General features: G+C 30.0%; 3 protein-coding genes across 3 annotated transcripts; 2 read left to right on the forward strand and 1 right to left on the reverse strand.

The window, feature by feature from the left end:
• The first annotated feature begins 2,064 nt into the window (after positions 1-2,064).
• Positions 2,065-5,068, forward strand: LOC101209939 (protein NRT1/ PTR FAMILY 8.1). The gene is made up of 4 exons (XM_004143097.3): positions 2,065-2,389; positions 2,473-2,690; positions 3,411-3,961; positions 4,057-5,068. Exons 1-4 carry the CDS (start codon positions 2,281-2,283, stop codon positions 4,889-4,891), a joined length of 1,713 nt encoding a protein of 570 aa, XP_004143145.1. The 5' UTR covers positions 2,065-2,280; the 3' UTR covers positions 4,892-5,068.
• A 10-nt stretch (positions 5,069-5,078) lies between these two features.
• LOC101209694 (protein OCTOPUS) lies at positions 5,079-7,111 on the reverse strand. Its single transcript, XM_004143096.3, has one exon. The coding sequence runs from the start codon at positions 6,948-6,950 to the stop codon at positions 5,223-5,225; it is 1,728 nt and encodes a 575-aa protein (XP_004143144.1). The 5' UTR covers positions 6,951-7,111; the 3' UTR covers positions 5,079-5,222.
• A 5,806-nt stretch (positions 7,112-12,917) lies between these two features.
• Positions 12,918-14,004, forward strand: LOC101209449. The gene is made up of 3 exons (XM_004143095.3): positions 12,918-13,145; positions 13,303-13,443; positions 13,560-14,004. The coding sequence occupies exons 1-3, from the start codon at positions 12,957-12,959 to the stop codon at positions 13,713-13,715; spliced, it is 486 nt and encodes a 161-aa protein (XP_004143143.1). The 5' UTR covers positions 12,918-12,956; the 3' UTR covers positions 13,716-14,004.
• The last annotated feature ends 3,567 nt before the right edge of the window (positions 14,005-17,571 follow it).

Here is a 17,571-nt window from a genome sequence, read left to right on the forward strand (position 1 = left end):
AACTCTAAGGACATATTTGTGTATATCTTATAGAACATATCCTATTAAAGTAAGATCATAGTAGTAGTGTCTATTTAATTATGCATTATACTGAATCAACATGATGCTTGCTATGTCGTGATTGTTGATGCTTACGAAGGGTCGACACATATGAAAGTGGCAGCAGAACATGTGGACAAATGAGTATCACCTTCATTTGCAAATACCCTGGACAGTCCAAAATTTGATATTTTGCTTGCATTCTCTCATTCAACGAGATATTTGAAGTTTTTATATCTCTGTAAATTATTGGTGGCTTGCAACCGTTGTGTATAAATATTCTAACCATGCAATTTGTTTACTAGATTTCACAAACTAGAAGGGTAAAGAAAAAAATATGGACTAATAAGCTCCTATATTAATGTGGCATCATATTTTTTAGTTTTTAAATTTAAACTTATACAATGCTTTAGAGGTGCATCTTAAGTCTTAAAACTTCATTTAAAAAATCACTCTATTCAAATCGTTTTTTAGAAAGTATGAAAATAAAATAATTGTAGATTTTAAAATTTTGTTTGCTTAAAAAGTAAGAAAAAAAAATTGATTAGAAAGTATGAATATAAAAAAGACAACTAAGAAACTAACATATCCAATTATATAATAATTTTCTTAAGATCTTAATAATATTCAAAGAAAAAAAGTCAATGTTTCGTATAGGAATGAAATTGTAATTTGAGTTTTTTTTTAAAAAAATAAAAGAACACAGCTTTCAATTTTATTAAAAATAATGTTGCTTTTATAAGAGAGAAAAGGAAAAAAATGATTTGAATGTATAGTAAAATTTTTTTTAAAAACCTATATTGTTATATTTTAATATTGTGTTGTTAGAGGTTTTTTTTTAATATTGTATTTATCATACCTTCCTATATTGAGAATAGGTTTCTTCATACATACACAATAACATTCTTTCTTACAATAACATTCTTTCTTACGTAGAGAGTAAGTTTGTTAATTTTCACAAACGTAATAGAACACCAAAATATTTACTGCACATGTTGAAAATAAAACTAACATGAAGTCAGTAATTTTTTTTCATAAATTTCAAATTTGTCTTTGATATTTTGAACTATTCGACACTTGTCTTTCCTTTCTCATTTAGATTTTTTTTCTTATTTTTTTATTTCTTTCTTTATCCTTTCTTTTTTTCTTATACCTCCTATTCTATAATATTACTTTGATATAATCTAAATCATCACTTACCTAATCAACATGATCCACAATCATCTAGATTTGAAGTCTTTTTCTCATTGTTTAAAAAGAATTACACGATCGTGTGAACATGATCTAAATGATTGCTTACCATAATTAACATGATCTTTTAGATTTCAAGTATTTTTTCGTTAAAAAAAAAAACTATATGATCATGTATAATTATCCTTCTAAACAATTATGACATGCGATCATGTAGGAAATGATACAGGATCGTGTATCATGATCATTTAAAAGAAGAATTGCACCCACACGTGTGGTTGATAATGAGTTTTTTTTTTTTTTTTTTTTGTATTTTTCATTAGAGGCTCATGAAAAGTACATAAAATTTTGTTATTACTAAATTTTGTATAGGCATATGGATTATCAATTTAAAATATGTTATAGATGGCATTAAGGATATAACCATTTTGATTAAAAAATTGAAGTTGCAATATGAACATAATTTTTTTAAGCCATAGAAAGTTTGGATTTTCAATTTTCTAAAACAACAACAATAATAATAGAAGAATTCAAACTTCTTTATTTGAATGGTATACTTAATCAACCTAGAACTAATTAAAAAATGAGTCAAAATCATCAACTTATTAATGGTAGTTAAATCAGCAAAGCAAGTGAATATGTTAAAAAGAAAAAGTTAATTTTTGTTACTTTCATTATGATCATTTAATATTATTAGAACCAAAAATCCCATTCGTTGAATTTTCAACCAAATGTGAACGCAAAACCAAAAAAAAACTTTGAACACTTGCTTTCTATTTTGCCTTTTCCCATCATCGCCGCCAATTGAACAAAACCTTGTTGTTCATCATCTTCTTGAATTTTTTTTCTAATGGAATCTTCAATCACAGGTCCCACCACATTTCATTTTCATTACACACTTTCAAAGCGTGGACTCCCAAGTATCCTCTCTCTGCTCATTATCTTCTACACTTTCATGAATCCATTCTTACAAAATTTCCCCCAAATCAAATTCCTTCTTTACTAGGGTTCCCCAAACCAGAATATCCTTCGATTCTCTTCCGATTAACCATGGGGGAAGAAGATAGTATCTACACACAAGATGGAACTGTGGATTATCGTGGAGATCCTGCTGTTAGAACTCAAACAGGAACATGGAGAGCTTGTCCTTATATTTTGGGTAATTCCCTTTTTTCTTCTTCTTCTTCTTCCTCTGTGGATTTGATGACTGATTTGATTTTTTTTCTTTTATTTTTTCAATAGGAAATGAATTTTGTGAGAGATTGGCTTACTATGGAATGAGCTCTAATTTGGTGCTTTACTTTAAGGATCATTTGAATCAACATAGTGCTACTGCTTCTAAGAATGTGAATAATTGGATTGGAACTTGTTACATTACCCCCTTGATTGGAGCATTCTTGGCTGATGCTTACTTGGGTAGATATCGGACTATTGCTGCCTTCTCTATCCTCTATGTCTTTGTGAGTTCTAACCCTTTCATTTTAGTTCCCAATGTTATTTTCATACGGATCGAAACCATGTTTTGGATATATTTTCTGAGTTCTAACCGTTTGAATTTACTTTGAAACGGGATTTTGATACTGATTGAAAGCTCTGTATTGAAGTGATTAAAAGAGTGTTTTTGTTTATGGCTATTTGGTAGATGTCAAACTATTGTTACCTTCTCCATCGTAACAGATTGATTTTACTAATTTTTATACCCTGAAAATGGATTTTTTAATAATTAAAAGCGAAAGAGCGTTTAGAACTGATGTCTATTTTGGTACATATCATACTGTTCCTACTTTCTCTATCCTATGTGTCTGTGATTGAGTTTTAACTATTTGATTTTACTTTACAACACTATTGGAGTGATTGATAAAGCAGATATTATACAGATGTTACCTTCTCCCTTGTATGTGTGTGTGTTTCTGAGTTCTTCTAACTATTAGATTCTATCATTTGGAATGTGAGTTCTACACCAATTGAAATTGGTTTTGAATTTGATTTTGAATTATTAAAAGTATGTTATAAAATGTTTGAAACACTTTTGAGCATTGTGAGTTAGATTTTATATTTTGAAATGCGAATTAGAATCAATTTTAAATGGTTATAAACATATTTCAAGGTGACTTTAATCGATTTCTAATAACTTTTTTTTAGAGTTGAAGTTTGATTGAAATTTTTTAACATGCATGCAGGGAATGACACTTTTGACATTGTCAGCTTCAGTGCCTGGACTAAAGCCCACCTGTGTTTCAAAAGATGATTGTCATGCAACCACCGCTCAAAGTGCACTATGTTTTTTGGCTTTGTACTTGATTGCATTGGGAACTGGTGGGATTAAGCCATGTGTTTCTTCTTATGGAGCAGATCAATTTGATGATGCTGATGAAACTGAGAAGAAACACAAAAGCTCTTTCTTTAATTGGTTCTATCTTTCAATCAATGTTGGTGGTCTAATTGCAAGTTCTGTGCTTGTTTGGGTTCAAGAAAATGTAAGCTGGGGTTGGGGGTTTGGTATTCCAGCCATTGCTATGGCGATTGCTGTCGTGAGTTTCTTCTCGGGGACTCGGTTGTATAGAAATCAGAAACCTGGAGGAAGTCCTTTTACACGTATCTGTCAGGTCATAGTCGCTTCTTTTAGAAAGTACAAAGTAAAAGTACCTGAAAGTAAGGCTTTGTATGAGACTGCCGATTCTGAATCTTCTATTGTAGGAAGCCGCAAACTTGATCACACAGATGATTTCAGGTTTGTTTTATAACTGAAAGCCAATCTAGTCTAGTTATGCTATAATGTTGAGAAATGACTCATCCCGTTTTTCCTGAATTCTGTTCTTTCATTAGGTTCTTCGACAAGGCAGCCGTGGAGCTTGAATCGGACCAGATGTTAAAGGGCTCAGTAGACCGATGGAAGCTTTGTACTGTTACTCAAGTAGAGGAACTAAAGGCCATCATAAGGTTGCTTCCAGTATGGGCAACTGGGATTACATTTGCTGCTGTATATAGTCAAATAAGCACTTTATTTGTATTACAAGGTGATAGAATGGATCCTCATATTGGCCCAAACTTTGAGATTCCTGCTGCTTCGCTCTCCATCTTCGACACATTGAGTGTGATCTTTTGGGTCCCGGTTTACGATCGCATCATAGTTCCAGTGGCTCGAAAATACACAGGTCACTCGAACGGCATAACTCAACTACAGAGAATGGGGATTGGCCTGTTTATTTCAATTCTAGCTATGCTATCTGCAGCTATCTTAGAACTCGTAAGGCTTCAAGACGTGAGAAGGCACAACTATTATGAACTCAAGCATATGCCTATGTCCATCTTCTGGCAAGTTCCTCAGTATTTTCTTATTGGTTGTGCTGAGGTATTTACCTTCATTGGGCAGCTGGAATTCTTTTACGAGCAAGCTCCCGATGCGATGAGGAGTCTTGGCTCTGCTCTCTCACTCACTACCGTCGCACTTGGCAACTACCTCAGCTCTCTACTCGTGACAATTGTCAACAAAGCCAGCACCAAAGGTGGAAGGCTTGGATGGATACCAGACAATTTGAACTATGGTCATGTACACTATTTCTTTTTTCTCTTGGCGATCCTGAGTATCAAAAACTTGATTGCTTTTTTTGTCATAGCCAAGTGGTACAAGTATAAGAGGCCCATTGGAACCCTTCGTTGATTGATGAAGAAAGTATCTATGGCTCACCGAAGAATAATGTAAAACAGAGAAGTCTCTACATTCTGTCAGTAAATTTAGTTGTTGTTTCTCCCTTTGTAATACTACTCATGTTCAGACTTAAGTGTCAAATGTTCATATATTTGGATAATGTCTAGAAATTGATTGGCATTGGGTGAACACTAAGCAATTAACAACGGAAATTGAATTCACTTATCAACCTTTATCCATCTCGTAATAAGAACATAAGTTTTATCTAAGGAACGAGAACAACTAGTTTATATAATGTTTACAATACAAAGTTTCTAGGAACAAGTGAACGGGATGCACCTTTTTATATAACATGCTTGACATTGAAAGGAGAATTTCTTGGCCTGTTCTTTCCTAGTTTGCCTCTGTTGTAGCTCCTCAATGGTGTCAAATAGAACCTTAATAAGCCACCATTATCGAAGTTATTTGGTGAATACCTGACACTCCGATTCCTCTGCAATGTAAAATCGTCTCTCCATCTTGTAACGTTCAGTTTCGAATCGTTACCGCCATTAAAGCCAGCTAGTTTGCTGGGATCTCGACAGCTTACGCTGTAACTGCGGATAAGCTTCTGGCTAACACAAGAGTTTGCTTCTCCATTCGCAACACGCCTCAGTTTTTCCCAAGACTCAACTACAGGCCGATCGACGACATTCCCTCCAACACTGCTTTCTTCATCATCAGACTTGCTTTCACCATTTCGCTTTTGAACCATACCAAGAACGCTTAATACTTTACGCCACCTATGCACCTTCTTGAATGTCTTTCGGTCAATCACAGGTGCATCGGGAACAGAATCTTTGGAAGTAACATCAGTGCCACTCAAATCGCCATCTCCGGTTGTTTTTGGCCGAGAGCTGTTCAAGTCTTTCTCGGTGATTAGAACCTTTGCACCATAGAACAACTCTGTAGTTGCAGGAGATACCTTTGCGTTTGATATTAATTTCAATTCATCAAAATCCCCTGACGCCCCTTTTCTGTGTGAACATGAACGATCAAAACTCTTCCTCCGCCTCATAGAAGACAACGAATCCATGTAGTAGTCTTTAGTCTGAGCCGATCCACCAGGGATCTTATCTCCTACATTCATCGGAGATCCTTCTGCTTCATCGGAAGGATCATCTTTCTCAAATCCAGTACCGGAAAATTTGGCCTCCTCCAAAACTGAAACCATCGGCGTAATCCTTGGATATGTTTTTCCAATCAGATACCCATCCCAAGAAGCTCTTGGCTCATCAAATGAATACCGTGAATCATCCAACGACATTCTACCGGCATCAACAGAGAATCTTGGATCTGTATCACAAGACCTTCTTCCCAATCCATATTCTCCAACCTCCGAACGAGTCTCCCTGATTTCATGCGCTCTGGGCTTGATATCCTCTGCTTTCACCGCACCTACGTAGCTATTGTTACTGAGATTCTTCCTCTTTTGCTTTTTCCTCCATTTGCCGAGTTTCTTACTAAAACCTGAAGCCGCTTCCCAAACACTCCCAGCAATTTCTCTTAAATCTCGACCTGCATTCTTCTTCCTCCGAAATTCAAGATCTATAAACTCTTTAACCGTCTTGAACTCAGCTTCCTCTCCAGAAAAACCATCGATCGTACCCAAACCCGGTCCAATTATCCCTTCAGAAGCCCTAAATTGTCTGCCATTACCCACAACCTCCCGCAACTCAAAACCTAAATTCTCAGATTCGATCTCCACCTCCCGATTCGTACATCTCGGTTTATCTTCACGACAGAAAAGGTCCGACAACGAGTTCCCGGAGCGAACATCACAAGATTTCCGATGCTGCACTTCCGATTGTCCAATACCGCCAGCCTCACACTTGGCAGCAGAATGGGATTTACTCCGACGAAGCTCGGCTGAAGAATGGTTGTTCTGGACAGGCGATTCGTGCTGGGTGTCGGGATCAATCCCAGCAAGACGTTCCCGGAGACAAGAGGCGCAGAACCCAGTCACCGGCTTGGAAGGATGACGGTGACAAGTGGAAAGCCGATGAGATACAGATTTGAGCTGAAGATTCATGGCTGAAGATGAAGAAGGATCTCATGTCGCATTGTTATGTTACGGAGAGAGAAGAAGAAGAAGAAGAAGAAGAAGAAAATGGAAACAAAAAGTAAGGGCAGAAGAAACCCTGATTAAACCCCTCTCTTATTCAGCTCTCAATTATGGATTATAAATAATTTGTTGAGTAATAAAAATGTAGCCCTAGAGGGTAGAGCTTTGCAGCAATACCTACGCCCCTGCTTTTCACTCGCTCCTATTGCATTAACTTTCCTCCATTTATTTTATACAAATTATTGTTACTCTACCATCTCTTTAATTACTACTATTCATTTATATTATAACTCTCATACCTTACATTACTTATTGGTAGATTTTGATTAAACCACGTAATCAAAAAAATATATGAAGCTCGAGTTCCCCACCAAATCTCAGTTAAACTAATATTAGCTAAAAATAAAATGAAAATATATTAGAAATTAGTTCATCTAGTTTGGAAGAGTTAGAATATAGTTTTCATGGTTTATACGGTTAGTTTATCAAAATAAAGACACCTAAATTATTATTTTTTTTTTAATTATGAAGATTAAATTAAAATTTTAATCTATTAGTTATTAAAGTAAGGGAAATGAATAACAGATAATAATTAAATAGCTAAAGATTTCCTCAAGTCAAATGGTTAAGAAATATTATTATTGACAAAATGTAAGTGGTATGATTTGCATTATGATACAAGTGCAAGGATGAATTTGTAATTAGAAAGAAAATGGGAGGGTGGATATAGTAAGAAGGTGTTTGGTTTTGGTTGGAAGGATGTTGTTGGAGTATGTAGTTGCACCAAAAAACCATCTTGTTATTTGGATTTTGGTTGGGAGTAAAAAATGATTATGGCCATTTTGGAACTTGGCTAACCACTCATGGGGGTGCTCAACAATTTGTGAGCCACACCAACTTTTGTTTAATCCAAGAATGACACAAGGTCAATGAATTTTGCATTTATATTTTTTTATATATATATTTCTAATCATTCTTAATTTTATATTTTTAATTCAATTTTCATTTAAATTATTATAATTTTTCTACATTGAAAAAAATATAGATTTATACAATCTAAACTCTAAAATTAATTTTTCTATGTTTTTGTAAATATTTCTAACTCTTTTGTTGAAAATCTATAGTAGGATCAACTTTTGCTTCCTATTTTATCCTTTCTTTATAGCTATTTTTAAAATTAATTTGATGGGCAGTTTTGTCATTTTTAAATTACATGAAAGAATATTAATTAATAAAAATAATTTTTAATTATTAATTGTTATTAAATGTAATCAATTGTGAATCAACTCGTTAGAATATGAAAGGTCTTTTATCTATTTATTTTTAAAAATAAAATCATGACTTTACATTAATTATAATTACATTTCTTTTAAAACTTTTGGGATTTTAGTATTTTTGCAACTATCATTTTTGTTATTATCAAATGTTATCTAAAATTTGTTTCTATTTTGTTTCTTTTCCAAGCAACTCAATTTCTCTCCAAATTTATTATAGGTAGACTTAATTATTTGGTAACGGTAAATATGTTTTATTTTATGTTTTTCATTTTTTAAAATTGATATACTCTTATTTTTCCTACAATAATAATAAATAATGTAAAGTGATCCTTTATTTTATTATATTTTTTAAATCAAATAGCCTACTTTTAAATAAAAATATATGTTATAGTTTAAGAAATTTTATACTAATTACAACCTCAATTTTCTTAAATATTTTGTTTACATAACTTATTAAACTTTAATATCTTAGCTTTCAAAATACAAAAATTTTACTATTCTCATATTTTCCCTTTTTTCTTTTATGTAATTTTTTTTATTCATAGTATGTTATTTATTAAATTTCACTGTTCGTTATGTATTAAAATAAAAATGACAAATTTCACATACAATGAACATATACTATACTAATTTATATTAAAACTGTTAAATACATAGCATTTTATTTTGTTGATAATACATAAGCATATGAACTACGTTTAATCCCTTCTTATTTTTTTATAAATGATTTTAAATTAATTATTTGTTAAGAATGAATAAATGTATTTAAAAATTTTATGTTTGGAATGATAATTGAAAAAGAAAATAAAGTTAAAAAATTTAGAAATGTATACTTTTTATTTATGGATAGAAAATGATAAAGTGAATTATGTAATTTATTTTTAAATTCTATAAAATAGTGCGACATCCAAATCGATAAATACAATTTTTAAGAAGAAAACAATATTTAAAATCACTTCAAATTTTAAATCACCATAACAAACAACAAAATTCATCGAAAACGTAACAAATTAATATATATATATATATTGAGAATAAAATTGTGTTGTAACCATTTATAAGTCTTTACAAATTGACATTCAATCCACCACTTCTTCAATTTTCAATTATTGAGCTCCATATATTTTCATCATTTCCCACTCACATTTCATCCAACTAACACTTTGCAATCCTCTTTGCTTCTTAAATCAATTCATACTTATGAATTCTTTTGTTTGTTATCTATATTTAGCTAGGGTTTATGACACATTTAATTACTTTGCAAATTAGGTTTTAAAGTTAATTAATGGGACCTTATGTTTTGTATGTGTAAATTAAATTTGTCTATTTCAAGCTATGGATTTATTGATTTCAATAATAATTACATTAACCAATATTATGTAAAAGTATACATATTTGGATTATGAAGCTATTGTATACTAAATATTAAGAATATTATAAGCTTGCAAATAAGACACAAGTTGACAACTTGACATTCTTCATAAATCCATGCTCTATAAATTACACATTTTTATCATTTTTCTTTCTATAGAACTAGAACTAGATAGTTGTATTATAAGATAAATACATCTCTCTGCATTCGATTCTAATTGGTTTGTAATTTGATGGGATGCACCAAAATATTTTTTAAGATGTACTTTGGTATTTTTTTTATTTATAAATTTACAATTTTATAACATGTTTGAGTAATTATAACGTACTTTGATCATTTGTTATCTACTCAACCTTTGATTTTACACTTTTAAATGTAATTTTTGCACATTTTAGATAATTTTGAAAATGAAAAAAAATGACCGTTTTTTTCAAAGGTAAATTCTCTCGTTATTAATAAATGCACAATTTTTAGCATTTTTTTTAGTAAGATGAATTATTATTATTATTATTATTTATAACCGGTAACATTTGAGGTTTTTTGTTTGTGATAATTAAGTCTACAAACAATACTTTTATTAGTTGATTTTCATTTTTCTAAAATTTAGTTTATAACTCAACTCTAAAGATAAAATTAGGAATTTTTTTTTAAAATAAAAAACTAGAATACTAAAAGATAAAATTTGTGTAAATATTTATCAAATATTATTTGTTTTATTATTAGAAGAAAATGAATTTAACTTTATTTAAAAAAAAAGAAAAAACAAAATACTTAGTCACCGGTCACGTATTCTATATATTTATATACACACACGTACCAAACCAATTAAGAAAATCATAAACATGTGAGAAGAAATAAATAATAATTGGCACACGTACCAAGTTGAGTATGAATGAGACGATGCTCTTTCATAGCTATCAATATCATCTTTGTTTGTTTTTTTTTATTATTATTATTTTAATAATAAAAACAAAAAACTGAAAATATTAAATATTAATTTTGTTAAAGTAAATAGATTGTTAAAATATTTCTGATATAGGATTCCTGAAATCTCTTTGCATAAGACGTCCGGACAAGAAATTCCCCATCTCACAGCATTCCCACCATATGATCACTATGATGTACGGATCCTTCGTCACCATTACATTTTATTTCTTTTTAATATATGAATTCTTTTATTTTTATTATAAAATTTAAAATTTATTTGGATGTAAAATTTTGATTATTCTCTTATCACATGTTCACTACTATTCCATTATAATACTTTGGATTTCATATCTTATGTTTAAGATATAATTTTAGTTTTATAACAAAAAAAAAAATAAATAAACATTGTAAACTAAAAAATAAAAAAATGACGAAGATAAAAGAGTAAATATTGTTGTCTTTTATTCAATATTTAATTTTGCAAAATATTCGTTTATAATAATCCAACTATGGAACATAATAGCAGTGATTCAAAGCTTATTTGTATGATTAAGATATCATTTTGATCCATGTAGCTTTTAATCGATGCATTCTCGATAAAAATATTTAATTCAATTCAGGTTGCTGTTTAATTTGTTTTAAATTGTGTTTTTATTTAATAACATTTTTATATAAATTTCGAAAAGGTTTATTTTCATGAAATATAACAAAACAAAACAATATTTATAGTTGTATAATAAAATAAAATAAAATCTATGATATTTTTATAAATTTCAAGTTTGCTATAGAGTATTGGACAATTTTTCAATCCTCTCTTTTTCTTATTTGGAATTTATTCATATTCACTTCATATTATTACTTATTCTTCTACTTTATCACTTATTTTTATTCGTGATTTATTTATTGTTTCTTCTATAATTTTTTACTTCTTTGTCATCTCTCTTATATTTTGAGTTTCTTTTTTCACTTCTTCAAATTTCCACTTTAGTAAACGATCTTCGTCGTCTTTCATATATTTTCTATTTTCGATCTAAACGATTATGTACCAATTAGAACTAAACGGTCTTAGTTCAAGATCGTGTACCAAATATTAACGATCTTGGTACCCAATATTGAGCAAAAATCGTTTAAATTTTGATACATGATTGTTTTGCTATTCGAACACGATTGTGTACAAATCTAAACGATCTTGGTTGATTAAGATCGTGTACCAATATATAAAAGATCTTAGTACATAGTCTTGAATAAAATTTTTTTATATCTTAGATCACGATTGTTTGAAATAAAAATTACACGTGCACGTGGGGTCTGTATTGACGAAGATATTTTTAGCATATTTTATTGTAGGCTTGTGAGTTTTTGTATTTTCAAAATTGTTATATATATTATAAATATTTTATCGATTTATTATATTTAAAAACATATTAGAAAGCATGGAATTATTTATGATTATTTGCTAATTTTAATTAAAATTAAATCCAAGGAAGTAGGTTTAAGATTAGGGAAAAAACTTTTCTGTTTCTTTTATTTTTTTGTTTTAGCTTCTGACTGAAGTAATTTTAGAATGTTGCAATTTGCCTGATTTGAGTTTTATATCCATTTTGTTAAATTTTTCAAAATTTACATTTTAGCGTTGATTTACACTAAATATTCACTTTATGTCTTTAATTATTATATATGTTTGTTTAAAATATTGTTATTACAACAATACATTTCAAATAAGGTTGATTAAAATATTGAACAAACTTTTAAAGTACATTATATTTATAATATATTCATGCATTTTGTACTTTTGTATAATTGTATATAAGAAAAGTTATAATATTATGATAGTTTGAACAAATTTTCATTACTTGTCACATAAATGCATTTAAGAATGATGGGGAGTTCTGAATAAATAAAGAAACCAGAGTATTATGTACTATGATGGATTGATTTTTTTTTATTTTAAACATAGTTTATTTTAAAGTAATTGCATCCAATTTCATCCTACAAATCGAAAATTAAAATTTAGGACTTTGTAAATATAGCAAAAATAAATTATGTTAATAAAACTTCTGTCACAATATTTTTTAAATTTACAAAAGTAGCAAATTTAAATGTGATAACTATATGATAATTTTATAATTATCGTCTGACACCGTTATAACTTATAATTACCGCCTCATAATCAATATCATTTAAAAAATTGAAGTTATGAATGTTTTTTTTAAATGTTTTAGTAATTTGATGCAATTTTTTTTAAAATTTGAAATACCAATTAACTTGATTAGATTGGTGGAGCACCAAATTTGCATGCTCCTGCACTGCACCAGATCATTCAATCAGTATCTGAGCACTCCCGATAAAACAAAAGGAAGCGATCGAAAGAGAGGAAGTAGAAAGTGAAAGCGTCTCATGGAGAAGGCGAAGCAGCTTCTGGAATTGACTAAGGAGGAAACTGATGCCGTCCACAAACTCCCCGTCCGCCCAAAGAAACCCGGACAGTCATGCTTCTATACTTTCTTCACTCTCAGGGGCATCCGAGTTGACCGTGTCGAACCAGGGCTCGTTGTTTGTACCCTCAAGGTCCCCCCTCGCCTCACTGTACGATTCCGAAAACTCTCTCTTACATCCTTCTCCGTCAATTTCCCCCAAATTCCGACCTAATTCTGATGAATATCTAGTGAAAATCGATAGACGATTTGTTCATCAGCGAGCGAGGTTAATTGTTCAAATTAATTACTCGTTTTCGATTTTTCAGGATCGATCGGGGAAACTAGCTTCGGGAGCGATCGCAAACCTAGTAGATGAAATTGGTTGTGCCGTAATCTATGATAAAGACCTACCGGAGCCGGTTTCCGTCGACATGTCGATCTCGTATATGTCGAGTGCAGACGTCGATGTACGTATAATACCATCTCTTACCTATCAGATTCTCTTCAAAATCCCTAAACTAAGCAAACAGCAGATAAGAAAAATGAAACTGAAATGATTGTGTGTGCAATTGAATACGTGCAGGATGAATTGGAAATTGTATCGAAGCTTTTAGGGCAAAAAGGGCGATATTCTGGAACCAGTGTGGTTATTAAGAACAAAAGGAATGGAGAAATTGTTGCTGAAGGAAGGCACTCTTTGTTCAGCTTACGGCCAACTACTGTAAAGTCTAAACTGTGAGTGAAGTTAATTTGATATTTTGGCTGTGAAAATTTGGATATGCTGCCATTTTAATTTTAGATCAAAACAAAATATTTTCTGATTATGCACTTGTATGGGGATTCTTGTATGTGGATGATCCAAATTACGACATTTTGGTTGTGAAATTTGGATCATTGTACAAAAGAAAAAAAAAAAAAAACCCATTTGTATTCAAAACCGTTCCATTCACAATTGAGTGGTCATTAAAAAGTACAGTATCCATAGTGAGTTTGATTTAAGACTTCTTCTGTTCCTGAAGAGGTAAAAAGTAAGAGTGAGATCCCAACCTCAAAGTAAAACTAATTTAATCTATAGTCTGTAGTTAACTTTTTTTCGAAAAAATAGCCCTTTTATTATCCTTGATTTTAGAAATACATTAACAATGTATAGATTATAGATTATGAAATTTGAACAAAAACCAAGCGTTAGAGTTTGAATGTGGTTGAAGTCTTCTTTATTGTTCGAACTTGTGATAGGTTTGTCGTGCTTTTAGATTGGGTTCCTCACGGCTTATTTCTCTTTGTGGTTTTTGAGTATTTCGGAGCGAATGAATTTTGGGCTTCGCTTTGGGTTCTTCTCTAAAAAAAACTAAAATCAAGCGTTATCTTCAGATGTTTTACATCTGAAAGTGTAGAATTCCAAATTGGATGAAAATGATACTCAACCCGATGTACTTGGAAATCCTTAGTTACAAATACAACACTCAGATCGGAGGAGAAATATAGCAATCAAATTTGAGGAGATATGTCATAATACAAAATAATTTGTCTAAATTTAAATCCATCTCTTGAAGTTTATCAGTGACAAAATATATTGTTTATAAGTCTTATCGTTTATCAAGAGTCTATTAGCAACATAGTCTATTACTATAGATTTTGTTATATATTTACAATTCAAAGTGTTATCTATTTTAACGATGATTTATTTTAAAATTGTATTTATTTTCAAGCTTTGGTCAATTTAAGAGTCTAGTTTTTGTCTACATGAGTATGACTAAATGAATAGGATATGGGATACCATCTAAGAGGTTGATAATTTGATTCTATTTGTTAGGTTAAAGCACTGTGACCTGACCAAGATAAAAATGTAGGGAGTGGTTTTTATAACCATGATTAACTGTATACAAAATTGAGTATAGTTATACTTAAAAGATCGAAATATTGTAATGGATGTAAATATCAATAGCATAAATTCACGAATATATTGGAAAAATTTATGGATATCACAAAAGTTTATAGAACTGTTGTGAATTTTTCAGTGAAATTTTAGATCAAATTTATTGAAGTTATAAACTATGACTTTAAGCATATAAATCAACAATTAAAAGCCAAATATGATCGATAATAAAATTATAGATAATACTGAAGACAATAAAGTCTAGATATTCAACAATACAGCATAAATTATTTAGTAGTGAAAATATTATTCTCAAGTGGTATGTATTACTCTTTTTTTTTTTTAATTCAATTTAATAACGGCAATTCTTGAATTAGAAATTGAGAGAAATATTTCGGAATATGTAATTTTGAAAATCAAGGTAACAATGATTTTGGGATCTGTTGATATTTGCTTGGACTTTGAAATTTAATAAAGCCAATGTCTTCAATTCAATAAATTGGAATATGCTAATATTTGGAAAAGGTTGATACACAGTGATGTGGGAAAATGATGTTTTTAAAAAAAGGAAAAAAAATTGAATATCAGAATAAATATTTCCGTAAAATCCGTACAATACCTGTGAAACTAGATCGACATATCCACGATATTTCTCGATATATTCACGTCTCTCGATCATTCAATAGATAATATAAGTTCAACAATACATCCATGATATTTTGTCCATATATCAGCATTATTGGTGATTGTTCGAGAAAAAAATACCTTCACCTTCGTTGTTTCTATCAAACATGTCATTTTGATGATCTATCACTCATATATCGTGATTTTTCAATCACTACTTATAAGTTATACCTTCCAAAGCTAAGCTTCAATCCCCCGAAAGGAAAAAAAAGGTTACGTTTACTACTACTCTAACTATAATTATTAATATTGAGCATTATTTTCTATATATCATATAAAGAGTATAAAGTCAAACTGCACATTTGAATTTATGTTAAATTCACTATTTCTTTCATACTTATGTATCATTCTTTGTAATTAGGTATTTAATTACAAAGGCTAGTTTAGTACTCATGCATCTAGTTTAGTATTCATTGATCTTTAACAAAAAGATGATGCATAAAAATAGTTGTAACTCAACAAACCCTTATTGTGATAACCGATAAGGAGAAAAGTTTGTAAACTATTTATATTTCATAGAACAAAATAATTAAAAAAACAAAAAAATTTAGACTTTATTTATAAATATTTTGTGAAATGTTGAGGATTTTTCATAAATAAATTACTTTTATGATCGATTTTTAACTTTCATATCTACTATATGTTAATTAAGTAAACAAAATTAAACTCATACAATACAAGGGGTAACATATTACAATTTTTTAATCAATAGAGTTATTTGGAAACAAAGAGTTAAAGAGTAAGTTCAATTTTGTAGAAGCAAATGTAGTTTACTCAACTAGATAATGATGAAGGCATAATTAATTAGAATTAGATTGGAATTTTAAATATTATGTATAAATAAATAAAGAAAAACAATATAGTAAAGGTTGTAGTTAGTATTATTACTTATTGGGGCGATATTGCGTTTACTACAAGTAATTAAATGCACTTGACTTCAATTGTGTAACAATCACAAAAGACTTATTCAATCAAAATTGTAGGCCATATCATTATCATTCATCATAATACTTCTCCAATATAACATCCCTTTGTTCTTAAGGTAAACTAATTTCTTTCACAAGATTAATTTTCAACATTGTAACAAACACATTTGTTGTATATTGGAATTTTGTTATTTCTCTTTCTATTTTTGGACTTTATGATATATGTTGAGACTTTTTTTTTTCTTTATTTGGTTGTATCGTTATATTTCAAACATTTGCTATTTAATCACTTTAATCGGTCAAATCATGTGCTTCATGTTTTAATCCTTTAGATTTGTGTCAAATTAACTAGTCCATGAATTTTGGAGTATTATGTGCCATTAGGCTATACGGTAGGGTAGTGGTCAAGCTACTGCATCTATTTTGTCTTGATTGAGATTCCTTTAGTCGACCCTTAAGGATCAAACTTGATCGGGACTTTTATTCAATAGAACAATTGCTCTTCCATCTAGACCAAAATCGGTCAACGTGGGACTTGTACAATTGTTTCGTAGAAGAGATGTTTGTGACTTCTCGATTTCGAGAGCCAAACTTGACCTAATACCAATGATCACAATTGGACTTTTCGTAAGTGTCTCAAAGCAATTGTGTTACACTTTTTGTTCCCACTCGATCTCGAGAACTAGTCCACCAAACCAAATTCATATAAATCATCTATTAACTATAAAAAGTTATAATAAATGCTTAATCTCTCATCTTTTACGATCTCCATGTGTCATTGATATTTATCTAAATATAAAAATGACCTTAAGAGTTAATTCACTCTTTTATGTATCTTATTTAGATGTGAATGAAAAATATATTTAAGAAATTAAAAATTTTATTACTCAACGTGATTGGACGTTTAAATAAAATGTATAAAGATTGTTGCAGCCTAAAATTCAAAGATATTTATTAGGTGAAGAATTATTTTTCACACTTTTTAAAGTTCAAAATAACATAAAACAAGAGAGCTTGTAAATTAGTTCATTATATTATTCTTTTAAACAATAAAATTCAACACACTTGGTGTTTGAACTTTGATGCAAGTATTAATTTAGCCACTAAAT

This window comes from Cucumis sativus, chromosome 6 (assembly GCF_000004075.3).
Source record: "Cucumis sativus cultivar 9930 chromosome 6, Cucumber_9930_V3, whole genome shotgun sequence".
Lineage (NCBI taxonomy): Eukaryota > Viridiplantae > Streptophyta > Magnoliopsida > Cucurbitales > Cucurbitaceae > Cucumis > Cucumis sativus.

Excerpts from the sequence above, each read along its gene's own strand:
- LOC101209694 (XM_004143096.3), bottom strand. The coding sequence starts at position 6,950 with ATGAATCTTCAGCTCAAATCTGTATCTCATCGGCTTTCCACTTGTCAC.
- LOC101209449 (XM_004143095.3), top strand. The coding sequence starts at position 12,957 with ATGGAGAAGGCGAAGCAGCTTCTGGAATTGACTAAGGAGGAAACTGAT. Across the intron at positions 13,146-13,302 it reads AGGTCCCCCCTCGCCTCACT|GATCGATCGGGGAAACTAGC; the intron begins GTACGATTCCGA and ends TCGATTTTTCAG. Across the intron at positions 13,444-13,559 it reads TGTCGAGTGCAGACGTCGAT|GATGAATTGGAAATTGTATC; the intron begins GTACGTATAATA and ends GAATACGTGCAG.
- LOC101209939 (XM_004143097.3), top strand. The coding sequence starts at position 2,281 with ATGGGGGAAGAAGATAGTATCTACACACAAGATGGAACTGTGGATTAT. Across the intron at positions 2,390-2,472 it reads AGCTTGTCCTTATATTTTGG|GAAATGAATTTTGTGAGAGA; the intron begins GTAATTCCCTTT and ends TTTTTTCAATAG. Across the intron at positions 3,962-4,056 it reads GATCACACAGATGATTTCAG|GTTCTTCGACAAGGCAGCCG; the intron begins GTTTGTTTTATA and ends TTCTTTCATTAG.